At 48.1% G+C, this 23,447-nt stretch overlaps 1 protein-coding gene across 2 annotated transcripts in view; it reads left to right on the forward strand.

Moving 5' to 3' along the window:
• Window positions 1-23,447, forward strand: part of SPATA20 (spermatogenesis associated 20) — a 2,241,715-nt gene that overhangs the window by 1,405,519 nt on the left and 812,749 nt on the right. For both annotated transcript variants that reach the window (XM_069654894.1, XM_069654895.1), the window contains one exon: window positions 90-282. In XM_069654894.1, coding sequence (XP_069510995.1) covers window positions 90-282 — 193 coding nt within the window. The remainder of the gene's footprint in view (window positions 1-89; window positions 283-23,447) is intronic.

Consider the following 23,447-nt stretch of genomic DNA (forward strand, 5'->3'; position numbering starts at 1 on the left):
TTTCGGGTCAAGTCAAAAACGCTAGATAGGGACCTGGGATGTGATTGGATGGAGGTCTGACCTGTGGTTTTGCCATCCATCTATTGTAGGACCCTCATGGAGAACTTGTGGGACAAAACGTGTTGATTCAGAGATACTCTTTGGAATTGACCGCTGCAAGGTTTCATTTGGATGTGGGCCACCTGAAGACCATTCTGAGCCTGTGCATGAAGAGACTTCTAGAGGCTCGCAAGAAACGACCAAAACCACATCTGGACACCAAGATGCTAGCTTCATGGAATGGTGAGAAAGTATATATTTTATTTTAATTTTTTTATTGTGATATTAGTCAAAATGTTGACTTTTTAGACGAACAGAAAAATACATATATAGGGCCTCATTACACTGTATGCGATAAGGGTTTACCGGTACCGGTAAATCCTTACCGCCTTACTACGAGGTCCCTTTGCGGGTTGGGGAATTTAACGCCTGCTTTTTGCAGGCGTTAAAAACCAACCCGCAAAGGGACCCAGGGAGCTAATTATGGTACCGCAATTTGCGGTGCCGTAATTAGCACCTTCCCCATTCCCATTATGCCCTATGGGGCAAAAATGGGAATGGGGAAGGGCAATGGTGTAAGGGGGAATTACTGCCCCGCCAAACTTGGAATGGGGCGGTAATTCCCCTTTCCACCAAGGCGGTGCCGGTATTTTACCGGCATGAACCATGACGCTAATAGCGCCATGGTTCTCCGCCTACCGTGTAATGCGGCCCATAGACATTATTACAAAACAAATAAAAAACCCAACAATACTGCATTAAAGATAAATCATCACATATAAACAGACATAGCATCCTAATAAGAAAGAAGAATAAGCACATTTGTCCAAATAAACAATCGGTTAATAATCCTCAAGCTTGTACTAATCCATCAGTCGCATTTACTAATAAATTCATGTCAGTTAAAAAACGAGTTACTTCATATGTAAGAAAAGTTTCTTGGCCTTGTGACAGTCTTTCCCAAAACATAAATGAGTACAAGGTTTTCTGATTGTGGACGCATCTTTGAAATCTTTCCTGTCTCAAGGACCACGTACCCTTACATTCTGACAGCAGATGAACCGTAGTTTGATTTATACCTTCTTCACATTTATCACAAATGTTACAAGGGTAGGCTATAGGGTCTCTAATTTGCTGCAATTCCAGAGTGAAAATCAAATTTAGCCTGAATCTGAGGAAATCTGATATTCTCTGATTAGATGATTTTTTAAGATAAACCAGGAGGGATCCGATAGGTTTATCAATTTTCATCCAAGAAGCCGATAGTTTAGCCTCTCTTATCTTGGAAATGGTTCTAATCCAATCCATTCGCCTTACATATTTCTTTACCATTAGAGGCTTTTGGATTAGGTTATCAGTGGTTGTATCTGCTGCTTCCAATATGTTTTTACAGATGGAGGTCAGTCTACTTAGAAAGATGTTGTCATTCTTTTTCAACTGATCTGCTGCTTCCACATAAAGAGATGTTTTCTGAGGGCACAGGATTAGTCTATATAGACTTAACCATTTCCATTCCATTAGAAATAACAATGTACCGAGGCCCAGCTCATATCGTAAACATGGAATTGGTATACAGTTTGGCAATGCTAGGGCCTTTTCCCACAGCTGGCCCACTATTTTGTCCCAATTAACTTCAAAAGATTGTGGATAGCACTCCAGCCCATAGCTTATCGATGGAAGGACCTTCGCCCCGTAAAATGTTGGTATAAGGGAAAATGTACAGTACTTGGCACTCTTTTCATGTGCACTCCCAATTTTCTTTGTTTGGGTTCAATTGTTGTCAAAAGATGCGACATGGAAGGATAAGAAGGAATCTGACACCCCAGATCGGTAACCTCTTTATCTGTTGGTACCACTGTATTATTTAAATGCCATACATATGGTTTTGTTATTTTATTGGGATGTTTAAAGATTACAATCTTTGACTTTTCTGGATTTATAGTTAAGTCATTAAGGCTTGCATAGTCAGATAAGGCTATCAATAAATGCTGGAGTCCGACTTGGGTATGATCCATTACCACAATATCATCTGCATACGCAAGCCAAGATGTTTGAACACCACCAATCCTTGCACCACTAGCCCTTTCTCCAACAGCCATTGAGATAGATCCGCCATGAAAAATATAAACAGAAAAGGAGCCAACAGACACCCCTGATGAACCACCCTCTCTGTTTTGATGATGGTAAATAGTAGACCAGATTTTGTAAGTAGTCCCCAGTTTTTTTAGTTTGAGCCACATCCTATTCCTATTTATAGTAACAAATGCCTGGGAGGGATCCACCCAGGCAGCAAAAAGCAGAATGCCTGCTTTCACAAAAGATGTGTCACGACACTCGGCCAAAACCCCCTCTGGCAAACCCATTGGCCAGGTGGAGTCAGGACTCGGGCCTCTAGAGCCTGGCATCCTCTTCAAAAGCCCTCATGGGGCCAGTCCTGGCGCCTATGGCGCCAGGCTCATACACCATGAAAAACAATGTGCTTGGAAACTACTTTATTGTATTGTCAGCCAACATGGAGGCATCCACATAGCTTGGTTCCTAAGAAGCAAGCTATGCAGTCTAATGTTTTGGGTGTGGCAGCCTAGGGACTTTACCTGGACTATTTTGTTGGGGCTATTTAAACCACACCCGAGCAAGACATCACACTTTGCGTTACTTTGCAGCTTGCAACGTGCCGCTCACCGTGTCCAGCTATTCCCTCGAACCTCAGAGAAGCAGACCCTGCAAGAAGACAAAAGGAACATCTTTAGCAGCAGCATCTTACCTGCAGTCTTCATCTTTAAACACTCACAGCTACTGAGAACAGCTTCCTCGAATCTGCACGCCTCCCGGACAGAACGACCTGAAAGCGGAAAATAGAGGCAACATTTAAAAAAGCATTAGAGACATTTACGAATTATGAACTGCTCAAAAGGCTTACCTGGCTGGTCGCCTCTCGGCTGGCACCACTCCGGACATTCCACTTATGCTGAAGAACACCGTGACCTACAAGGAAGGAAAACACAGGTTAGCAAAGGCAAGACTTCGCAGCGCTGCGCATAGCGCTTCCTTACCGCATCATAGCGCTCTTAATGCGCCATCATTTACCAGTGGGGCTCAACCAAGCCAGTTCACCGCGCTGAAGCTCCGCATACCTAAGGGAGAAAAAAGAGACATTTTAAACAAAGAAAGGCATGCAGGATAGCAACAAAACTAAAGAACAGCAATAGGACCTACCTGAACAATATCAAACGGGCCGGCATCAGTGAAGTAACTGGACCGCACTCGCCCATGAAAGACAACGCGCCCCTGCAAAGAAGGCAGGACGGAGAGCACGCCTAATTCTACCACAAAGTGAGGAGAGGGCGCCAGCGGGACTGATATCATACGGGGGTGAAGGGAGGATACTTACCCCAGTCGGTCAGTCTTGAACACAGTCCTCCTGTATTTTCAGGCAGAACCTTCCCCGCAGACCACATCAGGGCAAAGCTGAGAAGCATACCAGCGAGTAACCCGGCTGGGTGGCGTCCCTGTGGATACCAGGTGAGCATAACAGAACGCGAAGACTACCATAACAAATCCACATGGGCGGCATGGAGACATCAGAAATGGACCAATTGGCCCAATTACTAGGAGAGCTTCGTGCTGAGGTTCATTCTGCCCGACAAGAGACTAATGCCCTCTGCAGAGACCTAATAGTAACCAAAGATCGCACTGAAGAGATTAACAGGCAATACTTGCAATCACAGGCAGGACAGACGCCTCTACCTGGATGCAATCCAACGATGCAAAACCCCGCCATACCACCCACTCCGGTACAGATCACTTTACCTGGAACAGTGCCCCTGGCACCACCAGAAAGGATCTCAGGCGACCCACGGAAGTATGCAGCATTCATCAATCAGTGCCGCCTTCATTTTCTTTGTAGGCCTGGAGCATTTCCAAACGACCAAGCTCGGGTAGTTTTTGTCTTATCATACCTGAGTGGTAGTGCAGCAGATTGGTCGGTGCCATTGGTAACCCATGACAATCCTCTATTACATGACTTTGGGGGGTTCCAGAGAGAAATGGAAAAACTTTTTGCTCGCCATACCCAGGAACAAGCAGTAGACAATGAACTCTTGTCCCTCCGACGGGGGAATCAGGAATTGTTAACGTACATTGCCACCTTCAACAGACTGGTTGCCGAAGCTAGGTGGCCAGAAAATAAAAGAACCGCGTTATTCCATCGAGGCTTACGAGGTGAATTAAAGGACGTCTTAGCCCAGGTGGTTGATCCACCCAGAGACTGCGCAGAATTCACAAATCTGGTCGTGCAGCTAGACCACCGGTTGCGGTCTAAGACGGGCGCTCGAACCGTGTATGTTCAACAAAGGGAAAACACACCCTGTGTACTTGAAAATGCTGTAGAACCTATGCAGATTGGAGGGATATGGCCTCCATTAACAAAACGGCGGGACAAAAGAAGACAACAGCTTTGTTTGTATTGTGGGAAACCAGGACATTTCCTGAAGGACTGTCCAGTAAAACCCCCAAGAAGAACAGTCAGGCCACAGAGAAGGATGAAGCTAAGGAATCGGAAAACTACCAAGCTCGACAAACGTAGAGGTCAGTTTGTCGAGTGAGAAGAAAGAGTTGCTGACCTCACACTTTGCAATACCAGTGAACTTAATGAACCACCAACAGTCGTCAAGAATGCATGCCATTGAAGCATACATCGATAGTGGAGCAGTTGGAAATTATATTGATCAAGAACTGGCATCCGAGATGGGGCTTCCTTTGTGTTCTAAGCCAACTATGGACAAGGTAACCACCGTGGATGGGACAGAAATCGCTTCCGGACCAGTAACCTCGTGCACAGCCAGCTAACCTTGCTATGCCAGGATGGACATCGGGAGTCTATTTCATTTGATCTCATTAAGGCACCTCAGTTCAGGCTAATACTAGGGATGCCATGGTTGGTTGCTCACAACCCTTTGATAGACTTGCGGGCACGAAAATTAACCTTCCCGGTGACTGCTCCCCTGCCTGCTACTACCAAGAGGAGAAACCCGACGTCTGTATCCCCATGATTCCCGGAGCGACAGTATCAACCCTGGGAGCAACTAATATCCTGCCAAGTGAATACCATGATTTCCAGGATGTTTTCCGAAAGGACCAAGCCAATACATTGCCACCGCACAGGCCCTATGACTGTCAGATCGACCTTGTTCTTGGTGCACAAATCCCTTGCGGCAGGGTCTACGCTCTCACAGAACCAGAAAACTTTCATTTGAAATCCTATTTAGACCAGTACCTTGCAAACGGATTTATCCGTCCTTCGAAGTCCCCCGCAGCCAGTCTTTTGTTCTTCGTACCGAAACAGGAAGGAGACTTGAGAACCTGTATTGACTACCGCGCATTGAACCAGATCACGTGAAGAACCGCTACCCCTTGCCACTTATCCCTGAGATGCTAGACCAAGTTAAAGATGCCCAGATTTATACCAAATTGGACCTTCAAGGAGCGTACCACCTGGTCTGAGTCAGAAAAGGAGATGAATGGAAAACCGGCTTCCGTACTAAGTACGGCTTGTTTGAATATCAAGTCATGCCCTTTGGGTTATGCAATGCTGCTGCGGCATTCCAGTATTTCATGAATGACGTTTTAAGGGAGTTAATTGATGTGTGCGCCTTAGTCTACATAGACGACATCTTAGTGTAGTCGGCCTCGGAACAAAATCATGTCAGACACGTTCGTTCAGTCCTCACCAAGCTCCGTCAATATTGCTTGTTTGCAAAGCTTGAAAAATGCTTTTTTCACTTCACCGAAGTAGAATTTCTTGGTTTTATCCTTACTCCAGGAGGCATCACAATGGACGTGCACAAGGTAGATGCCATTCTGAAATGGCCTTCACTGACGTCTCTGAAAGGGGTACAAAGCATGCTGGGCTTTGCAAACTTCTACCGCCGGTTCATCCCAGTCTTCTCTCAGGTTGTGCACCCAATCACAGTACTATTACGAAAAAACAATAAAAAGTTTGCTTGGACCGAAGAAGCAGAAGAAGCCTTTCAGGAACTTAAACAAAGGTTTACCTCCGCTCCAATCCTGCAACATCCTCACCCAGACCTCCCTTATGTCGTTGAAACTGATGCGTTCAGTCTCGCAATGGGGGCTGTCCTTTCACAGAGAGACCCGGAAACTGGCCAGCTACATCCTGTGGCCTTCTGGTCGAAAAGGTTCTCACCTCCAGAGATTAATTATGCCATCACGGACAAGGAACTCCAGGCTTTAAAGGCGGATTTGATAGCCACGAAGCACTACCTTCTGGGGGTCAGACACACCATTACAGTCATCACAGACCACCGAAACCTGCAATATCTCAAAAAAGCCAAGGCCCAGTCCTCGCGCCAATTACGGTGGGCCCTTTTCTTCACCGAATATGATTATGTAATCACATTTCGACCAGGAGTCAGAAACAGAAAGGCGGATGCCTTATCTCGCATGGGCATAGATGGAATAGTATATACAACTCCAGACCCAGCACCTATTATACCTGAAGACAGACTCTTGGGTATCATGACTGCCTTAACACAAGCAGAACTATGAAAAGAAATCCAACAGACAATGAATCCTGATGCCTACCTCGCATGGCAAACTCAAGGAGAACAATATACCATCGAGAACCATCTACCCTTTTTTAGGGATCGCCTATATGTACCCAAGAAGGAATTACAACAGCATATTATTTCAAACTATCATCATTCATTGATCGAAGGGCATCCTGGGATCGCCAAAACCCTTGCTAAGGTGAAAGAGAACTTTTGGTGGCCTACCTGGCGTAAGGACATCATTCAGTATATTCAGTCCTGTGGTGTTTGCGCACAAAATAAATCACAGAAACAAAAATTATCTGGTCTCCAACAACCATTGGACATTCCTCCAGTTCCATGGCACACTCTTTCCCTTGACTTCATCACTGATCTACCTCCAAGCCAAGGGTTCAACACCATCCTTGTAGTTGTGGACTTATTCTCGAAGATGGCCCATTTTATTCCTCTCAAAGGTCTCCCAGACGCAGCCACTTTAGCAAAAGTGTTCCTGGAGGGCGTGGTTAAGCTACATGGTTTCCCTTCGGTTCTGGTCTCTGATCGAGGCAGCCAGTTTGTTTCAAACTTCTGGAAAAAATGTTGTGCAATGGCGCAGATCGACGTTCAGCTATCTACCAGTCACCACCCCAAACGGACGGCCAAACCGAGAGAACCAATCAGACACTCGAGCAATATTTACGGTGCATGCTGCACCACGAACAAAGGAATTGGACAAACGCCCTTCTATACCCTTTATGGCAGACATCCACGTACCTCTGAACTAGACCTTCCAGCCAGCTTGGAAATGCCAGCGGTAAAGACTCTACACACAACCATTACTCAGGCTTTCAAAAGGGCAAAGGAACACCTTATTCATGCCTAAGAAAAACAAAAGAGATTCGCGGACCAACACCGGAGAAAGGCCCCTGATTATCAAGTAGGAGACAAAGTTTGGTTAGCCGCTAAATTCGTACCCATCAAGGGAACCTGGACCTTTCATCCCAGATTCTTAGGACCCTATACCATTAAGGCAATTATCAACCCAGCAGCCGTGAAACTGGATTTACCACCTAATCTACACATCCACCCGGTATTCCATGTGTCCCTCCTGAAACCAATGCAACCCGGCACACGGATTGGGACACCACATAAGCCCATACTTGTTGACGGAGAACCAGAATTTGAAGTCAAAGATATCTTGGACTCTAAATACTGTAGGACCAAGCTATATTATCTCGTCAATTGGAAAGGATTTGGACCACAAGATAGATCCTGGGAACCCAGTGAGAATATCTACGCACCACGTCTAATCAGGAAATTCCATCGTAACTTCCCAACCAAACCTGGGCCAGACAGAAGGAACACCATTGGAGGGGCCTTAGGGGGGAGTGCTGTCACAACCCTCGCCCAAAACCCCCCCTGGCAAACCCATTGGCTAGGCGGAGTCAGGACTAGGGCCTCTAGAGCATGGTATCTTCTTCAAAAGCCCTAATGGGGCCAGTCCTGGTGCCTATGGCGCCAGGCTCATACACCATGAAAAACAATGTGCTTGGGAACTACTTTATTGTATTGTCAGCCACCATGGAGGCATCCACATAGCTTGGTTCCTAAGAACCAAGCTATGCGGTCTAGTGTTTTGGGTGTGGCAGCCTAGGGACTACTTTACCTGGACTATTTTGTTGGGGCTATTTAAACCATACCCGAGCAAGACTACACGCTTTGCGTTACTTTGTAGCTTGCAATGTGACGCTCACCGTGTCCAGCTATTCCCTCGAACCTCAGAGAAGCAGAACCTGCAAGAAGTTAAAAGGAACATCTTTAGCAGCAGCATCTTACCTGCAGTCTTCATCTTTAAACACTCGCAGCTACTGAGAACAGCTTCCTCGAATCTGCACGCCTCTCGGACAGAACGACCTGAAAGAGGAAGATAGAGGCAACATTAAAGAAAGCAGTAGAGACATTTACAAATTACGAACTGCTCAAAAGGTTTACCTGGCTGGTCGCCTCTTGGCTGGCACCACTCCGGACATTCCACTCGCGCTGATGAACACTGTGACCTACAAGGAAGGAAAACACAGGTAAGCAAAGGCAAGACTTTGCAGCGCTGCGCATAGCGCTTACTTACCGCATCATAGCGCTCTTAATGCGCCATCATTTACCAGGAGGCTCAACCAAGCCAGGTCACCGCGCTAAAGCTCTGCATACCTAAGGGAGAAAAAAGAGACATTTTAAACAAAGAAAGGCATGCAGGATAGCAACAAAACTAAAGAACAGCAATAAGACCTACCTGAACAATATCAAACGGGCCGGCGTCAGTGAAGTAGCTGGACCGCACTCGCCCATGAAAGACAACGTGCCCCTGCAAAGAAGGCAGGACGGAGAGCACGCCTAATTCTACCGCAAGGTGAGGAGAGGGCGCCAGAGGGACTGACATAATACGGGGGTGGAGGGGGGATACTTACCCCAGTTGGTCAGTCTTGAACACAGTCCTCCTGTATTTTCAGGCAGAACCTTCCCTGCAGACCACATCGGGGCAAAGCTAAGAAGCATACCAGCGAGTAACCCGGCTGCGTGGCGTCCCTGTGGATACCAGGTGAGCGTAACAAGATGATGATGTAATACAGGTGAGGATTAATGTGTTCAGAGTGGTTGGTAGACCTCTCGGAAAGCCTGTCTGTTCCCTCGGGATTATACCATTGGATGTTGCCCAGTTCTCTAGTTCCACTAACACTAGACCACTGAAGATTTTACTATCGGCATCCAATAAGGATATTGGCCAATAGTTGGTTGCCAAAGATCGATCTCTCTTTTTATAAACCGGAATGATAATTGTGTGTTTTCATGAGACCGGAGTTGTTTTAGAAGGAATAATATTGTCAAACAATATCTTCAGTATTTGGGCCCACATAATACAGTTATTTTTTAGAACTGAGTTTGATAGGCCGTGGAGCCCTTGAGTTAGAAGATTTCTTTATCAGGCGCTCAGTGTCCTCTACATCAAATTTCAGAGTCCAGTTTGCGTCTTGCTGATATTAATAAGATGCAGAGATAATCGCCACGTAGACCTTCAAGAAATGAGCCACCCATGCCTTTTCATCAATGAATGACTCTAGTGCTAAATTACTAGAAGGTTGTGCTGCATTGATAATTGACCAGAAGTTTCTCGAGTTTTGAAGGGATATTGCCTTCAGCATTTCTTCCCCATCTTTTTGCAGTATCATAAACCTATGGCTTCTGGCCCAGTTCTTATATTGATTATTCTTTTGTTTAATTTGGCCTGAGCGTACCTTTTTTTCAGCTCCTAATTGTTTCTTTTTTTCATGGATCTTGTTATCAAAGCTCTATTTGTTTTTTGTTAGGTTTATCCTTTCCCATGAATGGTGGATTCAGGGACCACATGAAGCCAATATAATTAGTTGGTTTACAATGGTTTCTCAGATCTTCAGTTGATAGCCAGCCAATAGCTTTCCCCAAATTGTCGTAAAATTTGAAAAGGGGGTCCAAATACTGAAAGACTCTATTTTCCCCAGCATTCACCTCCAGGGAATATGGATAATACAATTCTGATAATATAGGATCAAATTTTATGACAAAATCTAACATTGCATGATCACTGTGTGAAGTATGGCACAGCTTCAGAGTTACACATTTCTTAAAGATGTTGCCAGAGACATAAACGTAATCAATAGTTGAGAAGGAATCACCTCTCTCCCAAGAAGGTGCACATGGGATATCCCCCTTCGCATTTCCATTTAACATGGTTAAGTTCCATTCCAACATAAACTCCTCCCACGCATGCCCATTCAATGATTTCTTTTTAGAAGGAAGTGATATTACTTCTGTACTAACTCACTGCGAGTTGAAATCACCCAATATTATCAATTCATCCAGAGGAAATTATGTTAGAACTCTAACAAATAGATCAGACAATTACTGAAGAAAAAGTCCAAAGTCAGCCACCACCAGATTCCAATACACTGTGATTATAACCCAATGATGAGAAAACACATTGGGCCTCATTACTACTTCGGCGGCAGCCATGCTATAGGCGGCATGGCTGCCGCCGAAATCGGGTCCGGGTTCACAGAATAGCGAATTACCGGGCATTCTGAGTTCGGAGGGCCCGGTAATTCCTCCCTCCAGGAACCCGGGCCCGGACCTTCCCCGTTCCCATCTGAGCCCGCATAGGGCTCAATAGGAATGGGAGAGGGTGCAAACAACGGGCCGTTTACGAGCGGCCCGTTGTTTGCTCCCTCTTCCCATGGCGGGACCCGGTAAGGAGGCCTGGTTTGACCAGGCGCTACTTACCAGGTCCCGCGAGGGGAGCTTGTAATGAGGCAGAACGGGTTTAACGGGTCCGCCTCCTTTTGCGGAGCCCGTTAACCCGTTCCGCCTCAGTTGTAATGAAGCCCATTATCTTTAATCAGGACTCTAACCGCCAGGAGACCTTGGAATTTGTTTGATAACAGAGTACCTTCCTTAAAATACTCTTTTTTGCACGCTAACATGAGACCTCCACTCGGTCAACCCACCCCTCTGTATTCAGCGAGTTGTTGGAAGACATAGAAGCCTTCGATGCCCACGGCTTCAACTAACCAGGTTTCTTGTAGGGAAATCAAACCAACGTTCTGAAAAATGAAATCCCTCTGGTTATCTCCCGTGAAGGAGTTGTAGTCTCTGGAATTCCACAATAGGCATCTAAGTTCCTGTTTGGCTAGAGCCTCTGTTCAGGCAGGCCCATTTTCTGAAAAACGTGTGATATAATTTCAGGGAAAATTTCCCATATATTTCCAGAACTCCCCTCTTTGAGATGTCCTTCTCAGAAGAGGTGTTTAAGGCATTATTGAGATTATTTCTAGATACAATATAGCCTCTTTTTAGCCATTCCTCCTTTGACTCCAGCATAGACTCAGAAGCTAATATTGACTTCATTAGAATTTCAGTTGAGGCAGTGTTCGGGTAATCTGGAAAGCTTACTCGATCAATATCGCTGGAAGTGAGAAATTCTTCTAAATTCATCGATTTCATCTCTTCCAAGATAACTAGTCGATTAATTGGGCTCCTTGATTTATTGTCTTGTGACTTCGATAGAAAAATCCTCTGAGACGAGCCACCAATTTTACCTATGTGGCCCAGTGGGACTTTAGAATTCGTATTAAAAGTCATTTTAGGGACTGGATTGAAAGTCCTTCGATCCACCTTCTGCAGCTGTGATTTAGCATAATTACCCTCTTCTCTTCCTCCATTTCTTGACCTTTATACGAGTCCTTCTTTTTCATGGTTGAGCTGTTAGATCCCATGATTTGTTTGTTTGCACTTGATAATACATTGCCCTTTGTGTGATTTAGAAAGATAGGAGCAATTTTCAAAGCTGGCATAATAGGATTCAGTTTTTGTTTTGGAGGAAGGAAGATTGGGGCAATTTTCTTTGGTGGAGCTAGAAAATCTGTCTGATTGCTCACTGTTGCTTTAATAATCGCAGCGGGGGCCTCGTCCAAATTCTTAGTTGGTTCCAGCTATGTCACTTTCAATTTCTGATTTTTGGCCGAGCCCGGCCTTGGGCCTTTCAAATTCTTCTTCTCTCCACTCAGCAAGGACAATTTTTTCAGATTTTTAACAGATTGCTTTGTATTCTGTTTATGGGGTTTGACCTAATTTTTATTTTCTTTCAACTTGATTTTCCTTTGATCCATTTTTGATTCTTCTGCTTTCCTTTTTCTTTTTTTGTTTGTTTTCCTATTCAACTTCTTTGTTGCTTTTTCCAGAGATTACTGTTTGCCTGACTGTTCTTCAGGCAAATGAGGTTGTTGTAACTTGTCATTGATCTCATTTGGAGCAGCTTCATCCTCTGCTAGTTGAGCAAGGCGCATACATTCTTTCATAGTAGAGGCAGATAGCCGGGTGTCTTCCCAGTCATCTGTCACCTGACCTTCCTCCAAGTTTGTTGGAGCAACAGATTGCCCTTGACATTTTTGGCACATTTCTCACGTTTCTTTAAGGAGAACTAAATCCTGTTTTAGTTCAGCACCTTGTGTATATATAGATTCCATTTTACTTAATTGGACTTCCTGGAAGGATTTCCATAGATTTGTTGCAGCAGCTCTCTCCTCATTTATGGACGATTTTAGAGCCACCATATTTGAATCCACTGACTCCATATCCTTCGATAGTTCCAGCAAGATTCCAGAGTGCATTTCCACTTTTGGCTCATCCTTCCGCAAAGAGCCATTTTCCTGAGCAACTGGCCAGACTTCCAATACTGGGTTCTGCTCCACAGATAGATCCAGATTTTTTACACATATATGAGCAGCCGAGGAGTGTGAGCTCTGGTCAGTTAGGTTGATGGAATTATTTAAGGATTCTTGACATTGGGAATTTTGTTCAGTTAACATACATATGGAGTCTTTTGTTGCAGCCTCAGTGGCTCTTGGAAAATGGTCCTGAATGGTATTTTTCATCGTGGCGGCCGTAAACGTATAATTTAAGTTGGTCATTAGAGTGGTTTTATCAGTAGTGTTTAGGGGCAAGGCTTCGAGTAAGTCCTTTTTTTTAACTGTCTTGGTTATACTTAGACCATAACTTGTCAGAACTTCAAAATCCTCTGGGAAAGTGCTATTTGGTGGTAGAAACCTGCCCCTCCCCGAATTAGAATAGATAGACGGGGGTTTTGCTGACAGAATTCGTCGGTCCACTGGGATTGAGTTAGCTTGTGGATCCAAAAGCATTAATTTATCCGCCATCGGGCCACTCTGCAGATTGTACATGAAGGTAACCCTCACAGCCTCCAACCGAGTCAAAGGTCTTAGACCCGCAGTCCTCGGTCAGGTGTTCAAGAAAATGGGGCTCAGATAAGTTTGCCCCCGACAAAAGGAGGACTATATGCGAAGAAATCACTCGCGCCTCATAATTGTGGCGTTTCAAAGAGTTTCAGTTTTTACTTATCTCCAGTAAAGACTATTATAGCCACATTTCTCCAGCTTGGGGTCTGGCATGGTTTCACATGCTCATGAATACTCCCCGTCGTCAGGCTGGGAATCCTCGGTAAAGAAAAATCAGTATCAGTTTTGTTTCTGATCTGTCTTTCGTAGTAGTAACCAATCACTGATCTTTGCGTCATACTGACCACAGCCAATGACTGCCATCTCCCTAAGCCCCGCCTCTGGCAGCCATCTTCAGATTTTTACCGCATGTTCAAGTGTTGGGAGTCCTCGTGCTTAGCTCTCGAGCTTTTGCTGCGTGTTTCGCGCTTTTTCAGATGAATTTTCACATTTTTTCGGTTAATCGAGCCTCAAGCTCCACCGTTTCTACTTCCGTTAACGGGTACCCGTTGCGGGATTTTCCTACGCCCCTCAAGGGTGAAGATTTCCTCGAATCAACCTCTTGGAGGATTCCAGAAGATTTGTGGCCTACTTCGAGATGGCCCAGGACGCGAGTTCGTCACCCGGACCCAAGCTGTTTCGCAGCTGCCCTGGATGCGGGCTGCAGAATGTGTTTAAGGAGGACGAACATTCGCGATGCCTCTACTGTCTTCATGGGGACAAGACTCATGTAGAGAAGGACTGCCAGTTCTGCAAGAACTTGTCGGAGCGGACCATGAGGGACCGTCGATCCCGTCTCGCCAGCTGGTTGGAGAAGGGCTCAACGGGTGAGAAGAAGAAGAAAGGGTCCGAGCGGGCTTCTAAGTCCTGTGCGGGCGCCCCGGCGACGGGGGCCCAACACCAGGCCAAGCATTGCGAGTCCGCTGGCTCCGGCAGCGCCGAAAGGTCGGGCTCTTCGGTCGCCAGGCAGGGCGCACCTTCCACGAGGAAGCCACACCTGGCACTGTCGACCACGAGCCAGCGCTCCGGTTCGGGGAAAAGGAAGTCTGAGATCCTGGGTAAGCTTCGGGAGAAGCCCCGTCCGATCTCGGGAGAGGGGGAGCGAGGCGTCGCCCCTCCCCCTAAGGAGAAGGCCCAGGACGCACCTAAGGTGGTGAAGGCCCCTACCCATCAGGCAAAGGCCTCTATCGAGGCGATCGCGGCGACTCTGGCCAAGCCGGCAGAGACCCCGCCAGCGGAGACTGCCTCCGGGACTAGAGTTTCCCTACCGCCAAGGAGGGAATCCTCTTTTCAGCCCATCGTCATGGCCCCCGTGATGGCAAAAGGGGGGGGGGCACGGTAGCCTCCTCGAGCTCGGAGTCAGCCTTGGAGGGGGAACTGACTGAGGTCGTGAGGAATCTCGAAGTCCAATTCGAGAAGGTTCGATCCCGCAAGGAAGATCCTCGGGAGATAACCGAGGAAGACGACGATGGTGAGGAAGAGCAGCCTTCCCTTCCGGCGCAGCCGGAACCTAGGCCTCAGGATAGCTCGGCGGCCATTTTGTTTGCGATCCAGTCCTTATGCTCTGAGATAAGGACGAGATTACCACGGCCCAGGCCGGAGGACCCGCAACCTGGCCCGTTGGTAAGTCCTCAGAACAAACGACGGAGGACCCAACCCTCTCCTCCACTCGCCCCCGTAAGGCCTGCAGTTCCCTCCTCATCCTCCCACGAGTCGGGAGATGACGGTGCGGTGGGCTCGACGACGGGTTCTGATGGCGGCGACGACGACAGAACAGGTCTCCCGTCGCACGGGCCTCTCCGCCCGACGAGATTGGCTCATTCCACGCCATGATCGCCAGGGCGTCCGCATTGTTCCAGCTCTGCCCGTAGGAGCAGAAAAAGGAAGGTTTCCTCTATCAGCGCCGGGAGGTCAAGAGGAAGACTGTCATTGCGGTGCCTCTAATCGATGACATCTGGGAGGAGGGCCTGTCGGTACTCAAGAACCCCTCCACGGCACCAGCCAAACGGGACCGGTACGAGAAGAAGTACCGGGTCCCCCAGACCGCTCCCCTGTGCCTCAGGGCCCAGCCAAAGCCAGACTCGGTCGTCTCGGCGGCGGCGAAGAAGAAAGCGGCGGGGTAAGGAGCCTCAACGTCGAATTCCCCTCCGGACAGCGAGGGAAGGAAGTTGGACGCCATGGGGCAACGGGTCATTTCGTTGGCGGCGACGACGATCAAAGCGGCCAACGCCCTGGCGATCGTGGCCCGTTACGACAGGGAGCTCTGGTTTAAGCTGGCCCCCATATTGGACTTCCTACCGGACGACAAGAGGTCCGAGGCCCTGGAAATACTTCAAGAAGGCGAGGTGGCGTCGGACCACGCCATAACGGTGGCAACCGATATTGCCGATACTGGGTTCCGCCAGCTGGGCAACGGAGTTTGCCTACGACGACGGGGTTGGCTCCGGGTGACCGACTTCCGTCAGGACGTCCAGACCAGGGTGTTGGACATGCCGTTCGACGGCAGCAACTTGTTCGGGAAGGCGGTGGACGAATCCCTCCAAGCCATAAAGACGGACACGGAGACGGCCCGCGCCCTAGGAGCCCTTCAGCAACGACGGCCCTTTCGGAGCTCCGGAGGCAGACAGGGGGCCTCCAAGGGATCCAGCGGTGGCTTGTCGTCCTACCGCCAGGCGGCACGCTCCTCGTCTCAGGAGGCCTACAGGGGTCGCGGCAAGCAGGGAGCACCTTGCCGCCGTCGGCAAGGTGGCCAGGGCGGCAAGGCCACCACCCCCAAGCAGGACTGAACCGGCCGTGGCCTCGGGCCCCCACCGAAGCACCCCGGTGGGAGGCCGGCTGACGAAGTTCGTCGGCGTGTGGAAGTCCATCTCCACCGACCGTTGGGTGCTGGATACCCTGGCAAGAGGACACTCTATCGAATTCCTGAAGAACTGCCCTCACGTTCCACCTTTGGCCAGGAAGGAAAATCACGTCCCGCAACTGCTGTTGGAAGTACGGGCGATGCTCAGGAAAGGCGCCATCGAGCTCGTCCCAAAGAGGCTCCGGGGCTCCGGGGTGTACTCAAGGTACTTCCTCGCCAGGAAGAAGACGGGCGGCTGGCGCCCCATCCTGGACCTTCGTCGTTTGACCAAATACATCAGGTCACAAAAGTTCAGGATGGTCACCCTCCAGCACGAGCTGGGACAGCTGGAGGAAGGCAACTTTCTATCGTCGTTGGACCTGGAGGATGCATACTTCCACGTTCCCATCCTCAAAAGTCACCGAAAGTTCCTCAGGTTCGTCGTCCAGGGACGCCACTACCAATTCAGAGCACTGCCGTTCGGATTGAAGTCGGCCCCCAGGGTCTTTACCAAGTGCCTAGCACCTGTGGCGGCGCAGCTGCGCCTGCAGGGGATTCACGTCTACCCCTACCTGGACGACTGGCTCATCCGCTCAAGGACGAGGGAACTCGCTGTCGAACACACTGCAAGGACCGTCCAGCTACTCACAGACCTGGGATTCGCAATAAATTACCCAAAGTCCCACCTGGTGCCGTCGCAGGTGGCCCTGTTTCTGGGAGCGAAGCTCGATACAGTGAGGCGCCTGGCAGCACCGTTGGAAGAACGGACGAAGACCATTCTGGGCAAAGTGCAGTTCCTGCTAGCCACGGACGTGGCCAGGGTGAGGTCCATGAAGTCCCTCCTGGGGATGATGTCCTCATGCATCTACCTGGTGCGCCTCTGCAGACTACGGATGCACCCTCTTCAAGAATTTCTCGACGCCCGTTGGATGCAGGCGACGGGCACCTTCGAGGGCAGGGTCCCCCTCAACAAGGTGTTCCGGCGGGCGATTCAGTGGTGGGGCGTTCAAGCGCACCTCACGGCGGGCAGGGACTTTCAGACGCCGGCGTACCAGGAGACGGTGACGACGGACGCTTCCCTGGAAGGTTGGGGCACCCACACCGGAGATCTCCACGCAAGAGACCTCTGGCTCCCGGAGGAGAAGCTCTTGCACATCAACATCCTGGAACTCCGAGCCCTGTTCTGGGCTCTCAAATCGTTCCTCCCGTCGCTCAAGGGCAAGGTGGTGCGGATCTTCACGGACAACACCACGACAATGTTTTACATACGGAAGCAGGGAGGCACCAGATCCCCAGCCCTATCCAAGGAGGCACAGGATCTGTGGTACTGGGCTGTCGCCGAGGGATTGTTCCTGGTTCCCTTCCACCTGTCAGGAGAAAGAAACACCAACGCCGACTCGCTCAGCAGGGAGCTGCGCGCGTGTCACGAGTGGGAGCTGCGCCAGGATCAGGTGGATCAACTCTTCCGACGATGGGGCAAACCCCAAATCGACCTGTTCGCAACAGCGACGAACTCGAAGTGCCAGAGGTTCGCCAGCAGGTTTCCCAAGCCGAGAAGCATGGGCGATGCGTTCTCGTTCCCATGGGACGGCCTATACCTGTATGCGTTCCCTCCGTTGTCGTTGCTGCTTCGACTCATCAACCAGCTCAAGAGGTCCCGGTGCAGGATGATCCTCTACGCACCGGCGTGGCCCAGGCAGATCTGGTTCCCGGACCTTCTGGACTTGTCAACGTCCCCACCCATCAAGCTGTCGGTGGACGCGGATCTTCTCTCCAGAGAAGGAGGCGCCATCTTCCACCACGACCCGGTGTCGCTGAACCTGCAGGCTTGGCTCCTGCAGCGCTAGAGTTTGGAGGGTACGATATACCGGCCGATTGCAGAGAGGTTCTTGCAAAGGCCAGGGCGTCCTCGACTCTCAAATGCTAAGGTCACAAGTGGAAGAGGTTCTCTATCTGGTGCCGAGCACAGAAGATCAACCCCCTACGGATTACGGCCCCTCAAGTGCTGCCGTACCTGCTATCGCTGACAAAGGTTGGGCTAGCCCATGCCTCCATTAAGATTCATCTGGCGGCGATCTCCAGATATACCAGAACCACAGGACGGATGTGGTCCCATCGACTGGTAAAAGTGTTTATGAAAGGACTGTTCCGGTCGTTCCCGCCGGCGAAGGCCCCGGCCCTGGCGTGGGAACTTAACGTGGTGCTGACCAGGCTCATGGGGCCCCCATTCAAGCCGATGCACTCCGCACCGATGAAGTTTGTGTCGTGGAAAACTGCATTCCTGGTGGCCATTACCTCCGCACGACGAGTGGGAGGGATCCAGGCCCTATCCTGCAAAGCACCGTACTTGACTTTCCATGCCTCGAGGGTGGTGCTTAGGACGCACCTCTCCTTTATGCCCAAGGTGCCGTCGGACTTCCATCTTAACGAGCCCCTGGTGTTACCTGTTTTCTTCCCGTCTCCTTCGTCGCCGGCCGAGAGGACTTTGCACTCGCTGGATGTGGCTAGAGCGCTGAAGTTCTACGTGGACCGCACGAAGAGTTTTCGGAGGACATCACAGCTGTTTGTGAACTTTGGACCTGTGAATCAAGGGAAGGCTCTCTCGAAGTCTTCTATTTCCAGATGGCTCTCCGGCTTCATCATGCACTGCCACCGGTTGGCTAACCGACCGCTGCCAGGCCGTCCGAGAGCCCATTCGACCAGAGCGATCGCTGCTACTACGGCGTTCCTATCTGGTGTGCCCCTGCTGGACATCTGCAGGGCTGCTACGTGGTGGTCGACGCACACCTTCACGAGATTCTACTGCGTCGATCGGGATTCTTGGGAGGAGTCCAGGGTTGGCCAATCAGTGCTGCACAACCTGTTCGCTTAAGGTGAGCCTGGTGAGGAGGTAAGAGATGCTTAATGTTGAGTTGTTGTATTGCTTAATGTTGAGCCTTTTGCCACCTCCAGTGGTTGTGCATGTGTGTACTGCTATGTATTCTTATATTCATGAGCATGTGAATCCATGCCAGACCCCATGCTGGAGAAGGAACAAGTTACTTACCTGTAACTGTTGTTCTCCAGCATGGGTCTGGCATGGATTCACATGCGAACCCTCCCGCCTACCCCTCTGCGGCTCTTCACTTGGTCATACTCCACTTCACATGCTACCAAATCTGAAGATGGCTGCCAGAGGCGGGGCTTAGGTAGAGGGCAGTCATTGGCTGTGGTCAGTATGACGCAGAGATCAGTGTGGTTACTACTACGAAAGACAGATCAGAAATGAAACTGATACTGATTTTTCTTTACCGAGGATTTCCAGCCTGACGACGGGGAATATTCATGAGCATGTGAATCCATGCCAGACCCATGCTGGAGAACAACAGTTAGAGGTAAGTAACTTGTTCCATATCCCAGCCAGATAAGGCAGGGACCACGAGATCAAAGGAGCAAGCTCCAACAGTCTCTCGCGGTTCCCGATCAAATTAGAGTCTGTGTAGGGAAATGAAGACAAACCTTACCATGCCTTTTGAGGATTTATGGCAAGGCGTTCCGCCCCGCAATCTCTGCTGCTCCAGTGCTTTAAGTCGAGTGATTTCGCACCAGTGCCCCCTCCTCCGTGCACTCCCAGCACAAACAGCAGACGTGTTGCCCTTGTCTCCACGTTCGGGCTTAGCGCAGCAAGGGTCACGTGGCCTTCCTTAAAACAGCTGGTTTCTTGGTGGGCGTGGCCAGCACTTGCAGTCCCCTTAAAGCAACAGGGGTAAGCTTAAGGGTAAACGTTATTAACGTTGTTCGCAGTCCGGTCGGTCTTCGTTATAAATAAGGCACAGTCCTGCAATCCTGAAGGCTCTGTCAGGCTCTCAGACCACCGTTCAGAGAAAAGCATAACTCCGTTCTTCCGCATTCACATGCACTTTAACCTTCAGCAAATTCCCAGCACAGCAGCAGAAACAGTGTAGCCAGACGTGTTGCCCTTGTCTCTGCGTTAGGGCTTATATTATAGTATATTTTGTTCTGTCTCCAGAGGGAAATTCTAGCTGCAAGTGTTGGTAAAATGCACTTTCTTTTCAATAGGGAGTTCATTAGTTATTGAAATGTCGTAAAGCATGATCAGACACATCCATTTAATTTGATGTGGTATTTTAATTCTATGTTACTTATTTGTTTTTGTGGGGATGCCAAGACCGTACCTGTGTTTGTTGTGGTGGCACTATGCATGGTTAACTCCTGATGTGTAATTGGTGGGGATTTATAGAGATACCCCTTGGTTTGTGAATCACTGCTTCGCTATTAAGTGAACGGTATGAAAGGTGAACATCAGAATTGCCATTTATAGAATAGTAGTTTAGGCACATTCCAAGTGTATTTACACTGGACCTATACATGAGGTTGCTGTAATGCTGATGGACACATATGTGAATGTAATTTCTGCTGTGCCAAGTAAACTGAAAGTGGGCTGCTGGTGGAAAGTTATGTGAGTAGGTGAAATTAAGATTCCCTAATGTGCCATTGGAGGTTAATCTCTGGTGTGCCGTCAGTGGAGCAGTATTTGAGGTCATTATTATGGTCATACCTTGCACCTCTGCAAGCATTGGTAAAGCAGATTGGAAGCTGAAAACCTGCTCTGCCATTGGTGGAACTGTGAGATCATTACATATTACTTGGGGGCTATCGCAGGTGCACAGTTTGAGATGAATCTATGTAGGATCCAGGTTAGATAATGCATCATTTAAACCCTTATATTTCCTATAAAAGAGACTTTACTGAACATACACTGTGGCTATAAGCTAGTGCCAAAGGTTAAAGCTTTTACATTATCTGACAGTGATATTTAGCACTATAAATACTATGATAACCTAATAGGGAATAACTTCTCAGTGGGTTTCTGTGGTATAGCAGTATGCAAGTGCAGAAGTCAGTGGCCCATGTCACCCATCTCAACTTTGGCTGGCAGGCCCACTAGAGAGTAATCCAATGCCAGTCCTACCCCAGAGGGGGATGGTAGCAGTTGACAGGGCGTCAGTTCCTGCCCCCACCCCATCCAGTGCCAGCTTATATATGAACAGTATCCATGTGTCTCACGTAGAAAAATAGCACATGGACCCTGATATGAGGCTAGAACAATCCACTGTATAAACAATAACAATCTTTCTATCAAAAATATATTTTATTCTTTTCAAGATATACTTAAGATATTGCTTACTCATTAATCGTATGAAATCATACCAGCATTCGACATATTTTCAATCTTCTCACCATCCATACACTCTTTCATTCCATACCCTACTGTTTGATTTTAACAAAACTGTTGCGGGAAACGTTTTCCTGTCAACAAATAACATCCATCAATGTACCATTTTTTTACACCAGTTTCCATTTTTTGTGTGTATGTATGCCAAATAGCTCCACAGCTTATTTGCTAGATCTACATATGTTTCAGTCGTGTACGGTGGCCATTACATAATTGGGCCATGATTGAACGACCTTCTTCAGGATCAGATCAGGCTTCAGTTCTAGTCTGGTCTATACAATATTTAGATGAACAGTGTCTTCCGGTACATATCTACAATAATAACAACACATTAGTCTCTCTAGCCTCTTATTCAAAACGACACAGAATACGTGTGTGTATATGTCAAATAATGACATTACTAGTTGGCACTCGCATCCCAAATTTATATGATGGAGGTAGTGTCACGAAGGAAATTTACCTATCAAGCCTTGCAGCACAACGTGTTCAGGACAACCTGAAAATCAATCGAGAGACAGTGTACTTAGTTCACCCTGTATTCTCACTCTGAGTCATAGATTCCATCATTTACATATGACAGCTTTGGGGTCAATTTTCACTTACTTATTGTTACGATTGGATCCCTACATATGAGTTCCTGTCTTCGTCTGACTCATTGGATTACCAATTGCACCCGAATGCAACCGGAGGTCAGTTTCCTCTTGGCACTGTGGGGGCATGTATCAGTTCGCGTTCTCATAGTAACAGCCTCGTGTATACTACATTTATGAACATATATAATCTTCAGAAAGCCGTCAAACCAGCTTACCTTAATGGGTGTTCCAGTCGAATGCACTGTGATACTCGTAGTTCATACCGAGTGTAGTGTATTGCGTATTTCGTTTTCCCTGTTCGACAGACAAGAATAGTCTTTTACATTACTCGAGCTTTCACCCCAATGGTCTTAAATTGAATTTACCATATGACCAGTTCCTACGGATTCGTAGGAACTGTAGCAATGTGAATGACTTTCAAGAACATGCAACCATATTAAAAGAGAGACTGACGGACAGGGTTTACCCCAAGAAATTGGTGAAACAACACTACAAAAGAGCTGCAAACACACATCAGGAAATATGCCTTGCCCCGCGGGTGAGACCAACCAATGACCTGTTAATATGTGTCCACATACTCCTCCATAAGTAATTTTGCTGAAGAAGAGCATAAACAAAAATTGGCACATGATAAAACGGAATGGTACTCTGGCAAGAAAAACTTTATTTGCCTTCAAACGGAATACGAATCTAAGACAGTCGAAAGTTAATCAGACAGTGCTCAACCAATGGGGACTACCACCAGTTGTCGGACATTGTAAATGTGCAATTGCGTGCCTTGCCCCTACAACGAGACAAGAAAAATCTTTTAGTGTGGCAAAGTCAAATGGACTATGAAAGGCCACACGAACTGCCTGACTAAAAATGCTGTATGGAATACATTAGTCACCATAATCGTATTTCTGGTGCTTGTATCTGCTTAGATACACATGCTATGCATAGGCCGACATTTAGTGGAAGCTGTGGAGTATTACAGTTGTTGTTTTCGAAACTCGAAAAAGGTCATCGATATAGGGCGTGCCAGTAATACTATCCCTAGTGTGACGTCCCCTGTAGCCATGATCCCTCACGCGTGTAGGTCCCTCAGATTGTTTGAACTGCCTGACTAAAAATGCTGTGAACATAATTGTGTCCATGCAACATGCTATATGTGGGTAAAACCACTTCTCCAGCATGGGGTCTGGCATGGATTCACATGCTCATGAATATTCCCCGTCGTCAGGCTGGGAATCCTCGATAAAGAAAAAATCAGTATCAGTTTCGTTTCTGATCTGTCTTTCGTAGTAGTAACCAATCACTGATCTCTGCGTCATACTGACCACAGCCAATGACTGCCCTCTACCTAAGCCCTGCCTCTGGCAGCCATCTTCAGAT

Source organism: Ambystoma mexicanum, chromosome 3q (assembly GCF_040938575.1).
Source record: "Ambystoma mexicanum isolate Mex_15411 chromosome 3q, UKY_AmexF1_1, whole genome shotgun sequence".
Classification (NCBI taxonomy): domain Eukaryota; kingdom Metazoa; phylum Chordata; class Amphibia; order Caudata; family Ambystomatidae; genus Ambystoma; species Ambystoma mexicanum.